This window comes from Sparus aurata, chromosome 7 (assembly GCF_900880675.1).
Source record: "Sparus aurata chromosome 7, fSpaAur1.1, whole genome shotgun sequence".
Lineage (NCBI taxonomy): Eukaryota > Metazoa > Chordata > Actinopteri > Spariformes > Sparidae > Sparus > Sparus aurata.
This window is the reverse complement of record NC_044193.1, coordinates 22184125-22192933: the sequence shown is the minus strand read 5'-3', so window position 1 is coordinate 22192933 and position 8809 is coordinate 22184125. Positions and strand designations below refer to the sequence as shown.

The window sequence follows — 8809 nt, the reverse complement described above, 5'->3', positions numbered from 1 at the left end:
GAACACTGGTCTAAACTTTAATGACGCACAAGGATAAACTGAATGTGTGTTGCATTCAGGTCACAAAAAGAAAAGAGCTCATCACAAGAAATATAGTGTGCGTTCAGATTCGATCAATGAGAGGCAACAAAAGATGATTTGAGGACGAGTCCCTCCAACAACAGGAGCGTGAAAACCAAAGGGAGCTTCAGCAGAGTGAGCGGAACCTGGACAACCTGGTGTCATGTTTCCTTATAAGGAGACACTCTGTTTAATGAGCACAGGCCTGTGTGACACATCTGTCCAGTAAAAACCGTTAGTTCTTAGACCACAGGGATGGATGTTGTGGTCAAACGCGCCCACATCAGGACACACGCAGTACTGCACCGCTGTGCAGCGCGTTGGAGGAAACGCGGTCTCTGCTGCCCCCCTCCGGCGGGTGTAGGTACTGACACCGCTCCTTACATCTCATCTCGTAACACGAGTCTATCCGGTTTAAAACCACTTTGAATGAATAATTCACGATTCAACTCAGAAGCTCTGTGTTTTCATTTTTATTTAAATTCTGAATGATTGAGCTTCATTGCAGCGTCAAACAGCTGTAATTCATTTTCGTGGAGCACTTTTTCCCCCACATGACTCATCTGTCAGGGAGACTGTGACCGGAGCAGCCGGCGGACACCGGAGGAGCCCGCTTCCCGCTCACATCACAGAAATCTCGCCGCAACACGAGACCGACAAACCCCGAGACCTCATCACCTTCATCACCACCGTCACCATGTCGGCACCGCAGGCCCGCGAGGAAGCATCCTCCCTCCAGTTATGCAGGTAGGACGACCGTCCGTCGGGACACTTTAGCACATGTGTGAGCAGCATTCTCGAGCTAATCACCTGCTGTTGATGGACGCGTGACGGGAAGCGAGCGCGGCTACCGGCGCCGCCGCTCCCAGGATGATAACCCAGATAATCCGCCTCCTGTCCTCTTATAAGACGCAGGGGGCTGCCGTGTCCTGCCGGCGGCCCACCGTGTTTCATTTAGGCTGGTGTATGACGAATTAAACGACGTGTTTTCAGGGCATTCAGCCTGTGGGCTCCCGGCGGAGGCGCAGACCGTCCGTGTCGCATGTTGTGTCTGTGATGACCTCAGCACGGTTAGCGCCGGGAGGACACGGTCACGATACCAAGGACACGTTAAGGTCGCCGTCATTGCAAAGAAAACTCCAACAAAAGTTGCATCTTAAAGCGGAAGCTTGAGTCATTTAGGTCCTGTTAAGCAGTCTGGAGTGTGTGGGTGAATCGCGTGTAGCTGCTCCCATGTTTATCTCCCCCTGAAGATAAAGGCAGAGGGGGGAGGGGGGCACTAAGAGCACACAGGCAGATGTGTGTACTGTGGTCATGACTGCTGCCCATTAAAATACCATCGCAATGAATTGGTTTCATTTCCCAGCAGCGTGCTCGGTTTGTTGTACTAATGCTCGCCCGTGGGTGGAGCTGAGCGGCTCAGCCACAGTGCAGCTCCGTCAGCAGGAAGTCCCCATCAGTCCAGGTGAGAGCTGGCCCTTATTGACAGATACGTGCTGTCTCATCCATAGCAGTGGTGACAAAGTCACTGAATGCATTCACTCCACTACTGTACAGTTTTCCTGTACTTGTTAACTAACTACAACTCAGAGTCAAATATTGTACTTTGCACACATGATGAATACTGTGTATATGTATTTGACAACTTTAGTCACTTGTTACTGTGCAGATTTAGTCTAGTGATGCAAAATGCAATCAACAAATAAATGATGATGTCACTGTAGATTAAGATATAAGCTTTACTGATCCCGGAGTGATGACGTGTACTTTTGGATTTTCTACTTTCCATTCAATTTCTACTATTTCAATGCTGATACTTACTTGTACTTTTACTGAAGTAAAGACTCAAAGACATGACCTTTACTGGTGACAAGGTATTTCTGTATGGTAGTGTTACTACTTTTACTTAAAGCAACATTATGTAGAATTTGGTATTTTGTGCGCGTCGACGCCCCCCACAGTTTCTAAGTGTAACACCACTGTCGTTAACACAAATTCCAGGTCTGTAACAATATGTCAGACGTAATGTAGGTGCTAACTACAAACAAAACCCACTACATAATAACAGTGTTACGTGTTGAAAATGTGTATGTTAGAGTAAACGTGTGTGATGCTGTGATCCGACTCTCTCAACTGTAGTTACATGCAGAAAGAAGTGATGGGGGGGCGGAGTGGCTGAGACAGAGACACCATTCACCCTGTTACAAGACACTGGACCATCAACATGATTTTGAAGCTGTTATTTTAAGGTTAAAATGCTAAATAAAGTCGGCTTAAAGGCGAGATTCCCGTACTTCTTGCTCCTCTGGTCTGCCACATGTCTGAACTAGTGTTGTATCATTAACATGGTTGATGAATGAGACTGACACTAATCGGCTCATCTGACACCTCACCACTAGATGTCACTGAGTCCTACAGACCTAAGGATGTGAACATAGCACCTGATCCTGGGCTGCTAACCTGAGTGTCGTATCGCTTGACCACTTAACTTTGTTATTAAGGCCTTATCAACAGTCCTTTTCCATTCCAGAGATACATCTTTGTCCATGTGATATCTTACATGTTTTTTTCAGAACTGTGCACACTTTGACTGATTATGTGTTTGGTTTCATCAGTTTGTGATAAACAGTGCTCTGTCTCAACACTGTCCTGTAAATAGCCATAACTGATCATCTCTGACCTCTGACCAATGCCATCATCATTAGTTTTACAGAACATTTGGTTTAGCCTTGAATATAACTTGATTTTCTCTAGAGTAAATCTTGATTGGGTCCAGATGGGGTCTGGATGTTTCTTTTTCTGTTCACCTTGGATCATTAGAAAAAGGGGCTGTAACATTGACATCTTCTTTCTACTGCCTACTTACAAATATGGTAATTTAGACGCAGTACTCACTTACAAGATGCTTTGGATGAGAGCGTCAGCGAAATGTCTGAATGAGGCGCCGGTTTTAATTTAGTTCAAACACAGTTGTGAATGTTTGACAAATGCCTGTCTCGCCCAGTAATGTAGGATTGCCTGTGTAAACTGCAGTTTGATCCTGATTTCGCTTCACCTCAGCCAGTCCTTTGTGCCTTGCTGGGTTTTTACTGTCGGGACTCGGGACGGAAATGATTCCAAGATTTGCTTTTCTGAAGCTGATGCAAGGTTTTGGCCGCTCTTCTTCATGGCACAGGTAAAAATAAGGTGTTCCGTGTTTTTGATTGTGATCTATGAATTTGTTCACTGACAGCACTACATCTTTTCAGCCAAGAAGCTTGTAAGCTGTATGTTAACGGTGTAGCTATTTTAGCCTGTAAAAATGAATGTAAATAACAAAACACAACACGGTCAACATTTAGATGCTACAGACACTTTTTGGCAGCTGAAAGATGTCTGCACACTGTGACCTGTATAGAAAATGTGATTAAATATTAAATATTTTCAGCACTCGTAGTGATGTTACAATACGTAATGGGTTTTCTACCTACGATGCTGCACCTTGACAAATACAGATATTCAATACATGTTTGATCAGGAGGTGGAGGGTAAGGGTGGTGGAGTTAGCCAGTGTTTCAGCATTTGTAAGCTTGAAAACACTGGATGTTTTAAAGTAAACCTGGAGCAAATTTCTCACCAGCCATGTTTGTGACAACAAAACAGTTTTTATTAGCCAATCTATGGTGGTTGCCGTAGCCTAACCCGGTGGTTTTTGTGCATAAACGTAGCCGTAGTACGAGCACAGCATTGTGACAAGAGAGAAATAGAAAATTCTACCTGAAGAAACGTAAGGTTGGGACAATAAGGAAGTAAAGATTTCTCTTATTTGTGGTTTTGTGGAAACGCTCTTTGCCATCATTCATTCTGGTGATCGGGTTGCCAGACGTGACCTCTGACCTCGGGGCTAAATTACTTTATGTTGACAGTTCAATACAAAACAGCACATACAGTTTTACATTGATTTCGTAAATGATTGTTGTGCTACACTGCTCGTAACAGAAGTGATTCACCCAGTGTGTGATCCTCATTTTGGAAGGTGTATTGGGACAGGAATAAAGAGAGGGACTTTCAGACTAGTTGTCATTTACCTCAAAGTAATTTCTGGGAATATCGCTGTAACACTTTTGGTTCTTTCAGTTCCTCCTCCTTAAAGGCTTGATAAGTGACCGTAGGGTCTGCTCGTGTGCCTGTAAAGATATTTCTTACCTCTCAGTAGTGACACACAAACCCTAAGTGTGATGGTGACAAATGTTATTGGTCAACTGTTATCTGTCTGTGCATCAGTCATTGTGTTGAAATGCAGTTTGACCAGTCCTGACGGTTAAGGCGGGTTCAACTGCGTGACGTCACTCACCACAGCAGCGCCAGGGCCCAAAATCTCAGGAGACGAGAATGAGGAGATCACTTGGGTGGGAAGTGTGTTAGAGAATCAGAGGCGAAGTCAGCGAGAGCACAGGGATGCGTTGTTTCAGGCCTCAGAGCAGCAGGGCAGCAGATGAAGTGTATAAAGGACAAGCAAGTCAAAGTCAACAAGTCAGCAGAGATGTCAGGGATGCTGGGGAGGCTGGAGCTCAGCAGGGCTCTAAACATCAACTCAGCAGGTAGTTCATCTCTGACACACACACACACACACACACACACACACACACACACACTGTGATGCTGACTATAGAGGCGACTGTCTGCTTCACTCTTCCCCTTGACACACATAACAAATGTGCTTTTTGGGAAATTGAAGTCGTTACAAGAATACAAAAAATACTGCTGGTACTAAATACAATTTCAACTACAGCTACTGTGTCAGAGGTTGTTGAGGCTGTAGTTTGTGTTGCTGTTGATGGATTGGAAATGTTTTGCTTCCTGTCGAAGAGACCGATAACCGATATTTGAAAGTGAAAATGAAAATCATCAGTACAACCAGCGATTGAACTACAATTTACCCAAGTGCTGTCTTTTGTGCAATATTGAGGTACTTCAGTTGAGTATTTCCATTTTCTGTTGCTTTATACTTCCTCTACACTTTTTGATTAATTTAGTTCTGGTTACTTTGCCAATTAGTATTATTTTATTGTTTACAGGCTATTATTGTGAATTGTTACCAGTCAGTCGGGTGGGACATTGTGTAAGACAATGCTGCATCAGAGAAGTAGCACAAAGCACAGATTATTTTTTTTTTTTGGCAATCCAATAGAAAAATAACCAGTACTGATAATTGGAACACAGCTGAATACTGGCCCTGACAATCTGCCAGGCTGATAATTGCTTTACCACTAATACAGTATATAGTACAGCCTCACATCATATAATATATGATGAACGTAAAGGTCTGACACTATACATTTCACAAAAGTAGTATTTATCACTGTGCTGCCATGTTAGAATTAATTGCAATATCCTATGAGTTTCTAATTTACTTTCTGGTCAATATGTGTGAAACAGAAATGTCATGTGTGGCGATCCTGATCCGCTCCTGATGAACTGATACTCAGTGTTGAAATGATAAAATTCCCCACATGTTTGAGTGGAACTCTGACTCAGACTGTTTTTAGAGGAAGTCATCTGTGACTTTATCATGATGTCATTATTTTTGATAATATTGTGCTATCAATTGTGTTAGAAGCAGGGATGCAGGCAATTTTGTTCATCAAATGTTGCCACCCTCGCACCAGAAACCGTATTTACTATGTGATTAGGTTCACCCAGAGAGAAGGCCATGGTAGAAATCAGGCGAATTCTGTTGTATGTGTTTTGGTACAATGAATAGTTTTCTCAGCAAAGGTCATTGTAAAGCTTTTCATTAGTGAGTTGTTGTAAAGTCTTGGATGATAACCTGTTTGTCAGCAGGATAACACAAAAACTACTGAACAGATTTTTACAAAACGTGGATGGACGATGGGTCTCGGCCCAGAATAGACTCCATAGAATAAATGTATGAATCTAGCAGCTTGAAACATGTTTTATATGATATTGAATTTCGGCCTAATGTAATTAAAGGAGACTTGTGGGCCGTGGCGAAGGTATGCACTCTAGTGAGTGCCATCCTAGTTTAAGATTATGATTAACGGTAATAAATGGCTCTTGCAATAATAGCCTTTTTCCCCCAGCAATGTTTAACTAAATAGATCAAATTGTGCTTAATTTTGACTGTTTTCTTTTAGACCAGTCATCTGTTGCAGTTTAAACTTTCATTAAATCATCAGGAAAATAAGTCATCATGAAAACCCTTAATAAGAAGTAAGCATCCACCTTCCTGTCTAATTGTATCACTGAGGACACTCTTGTTCCGTACTGTCCTGATTCCACCAGTGATTTCGTTGTGTGTCTGTGAGCAGTACAACCCGCAAGACAAGTTCAACCGGCACACAGAAAAATTTGAAACAGCTGGTGTACATGACAGCACGTCGCGCTACAGTGATAATGGTACTGTCTGTGGTCATCAGATAGACATGGAGACAGGTGAAAAACATGATACCATCAGCTGTGCAGAGAATACTTTAACAACATGTTGAGTAAAATTAGTCCTGAGCTCCGTACGTGTGCAAGACCGTACAGGAAGTTCAACTCCTGTGACTATCAATGACAACATCACAACAGATGTCTCAGTCTTTCAACAACAAACATATCAGATTCTTTTCCCCTTTTTTAATAGATAATATTTCAGCAAACAATGTGTCATACATGACAGCCTACTTCAACCAAGTACCAGCCTCATTCAACTGAATAAACACTTAATATGTCAGGTGATTAAACTGTAGTTAGTAACTGTTCAGCCACTGAAGCAGAAATCACACGCCGATGCACAATTTGTTAACCTTTGTTAGTGCTGATAAACACATCTTCTGCGCCACAACCCAAGTTGTCGGCTCATTCTTATTTGTTTTAAAAAAAAAATATTTAAGAGCCTGATTTTGTAAGAGTGAGAAGAGAAATGAGGGTTCAAACAGTTCCAGCTTTCCATTCTTCAAAAGTTGAAGCCACGAGTTGGGAAAGGAGAAATGATCAGTTTGCACAGCTGGTCAGGTTTTCACCTTTTTTAATCAGCTGTATTTTATTTTCCCAAAGGATATCAAGAGTAACATGAGATGCTAATAACGCACGTAATCTGACCAATCACATCCACAGTCATTTAAACCGATTGCTTTACTTTACGCAGGATCATGCGTCCAGACGACGCCAACATCGTGGGGAACGTCCACGGCGGCATCATCCTCAAGATGATCGAGGAAGCTGGATGCATCATCGGCACGCGGCACTGCAACACACAGAACGGGGTAAGAAACCCTGACTAGATTCAGACCCTGCTCTAAATTAAAATAGGAAGACTTCTCTTCATGTTCCTTTTCAAGACCTATATAAACTAAAACAGGTAACGCTTTATAATAACCATCATCAATAAATTGGACATTTTTATTTAGTTAAACTTTAGTTAATAGTTCTGACTGTTCACAAACAATGAAATGCTTTTTAAACCATTCTATTAAGCAGTTGTGACCGTTTATTAATGCTGGAAATGATTAGTGTTACAAAAAAAAAGAATTATTATCATTACTTTCATCAACCATTTCTTTTATCAATTTATCATTGTTTAAGCGTTTAGATGCACTGCTTTAGAGAACGTTACATGTTTATTAACAAATTCTCCAGCAGTAGAAATACATGATAGTGTGTGATAGCTCATTAATTGTCCGTTATTATAGTTTTTATTCAGTATTGCCTCACCCAGTGTTGTTTACCTTCTTGCTGACTTGGCTTGAATTTTTTAACCTGGTGAACTTTAACCGACTTTCGACTTGCATCATTTGATTGTCATCTTGCATGCGACAGGAATGTTGTGATCTTGGGCTGTTCAGATGTCACGGTTCAGATGAGACAAACACATTTTTGGACATAGCATGCTTTTGGCATATACAACAGTAACATCAAAAACTTTTTAGGAATTTTCTTACCAAGGTTACAGAGTGCTTCTGAAATAGTCTTCTTAAAAACTGAAGTTAAATCCTTAAATTACTGTAAATATTTTTGCTGTATGCTGTATAATATAATCACAAACAATTAATCAATCAAACTTTATTTCTATCACACCTTTCATGTAGGTACAGTACATAGGCAGAGTGCTTTACAGATGAATGACAAGCCTGCAATAAGAGCACACACATGTCAACAGGGAAAAAAAAGCATTTAAAACACAAAGAACTGTTTAATGTTTAGGCTTTGAACAGGTGCTTTACATGAAAACAGCCCACGTGAACCAGGTCATCATAATCAGTTGTAAAGTGTTAATGTCACGTTTGTACTTAAGATCTGAGTTTCTCTGTCCCTGCCCGTCTTGTTACACTGGTAGAAAAGTTGCACCTATTTTGTGTGTATTATGTATTTTTCTTGAAAAGACATCAAAGTACCTTTAGACCTGTCTGACTGGTGTCTCTATGGTGTGGCACTGGAGATACTGTGGCCCGAAGATTAAACCTTTCTCTAGTCCCAAATCTTCACCTGGCTTTGCACATGCTCACACATGAAGAAAGTGAAGGCTTTTAATGATGCAAACTTTTGATTTCTTCTATCAGCCCCTCGTTCTTAGCCTCATATTTTCTGGCACAGACTTTGTTACTGTTCTTGCCTCTTAACAAAGTTGTAGATATCAATAGCTTCAGGTGAGACACATTTTACGTTTTCATTTTACAGTTGTTTTTTTTACTCTACAGCACAAAATGACCCCATTAGAGCAGAAGTGGATTTACAGGATAGATATATGATAAAATTTGATTCTCAC

General features: G+C 41.4%; 1 protein-coding gene across 4 annotated transcripts in view; it reads left to right on the top strand.

The window, feature by feature from the left end:
* Positions 1-448: 448 nt before the first annotated feature.
* The window catches only part of acot7 (acyl-CoA thioesterase 7), a 60899-nt gene continuing 52538 nt past the window's right edge, over positions 449-8809 (top strand). Inside the window, exons 1-2 of one of the 4 annotated variants that reach the window (XM_030424489.1) lie at positions 449-807; positions 7193-7310. In XM_030424489.1, coding sequence (XP_030280349.1) covers positions 758-807; positions 7193-7310 — 168 coding nt within the window. In that variant the 5' untranslated portion in view covers positions 449-757. Of the gene's footprint in view, positions 808-4458; positions 4641-7192; positions 7311-8809 lie in introns of those variants that run through there. The other 3 variants (XM_030424488.1, XM_030424487.1, XM_030424486.1) reach the window with 3 other exon arrangements.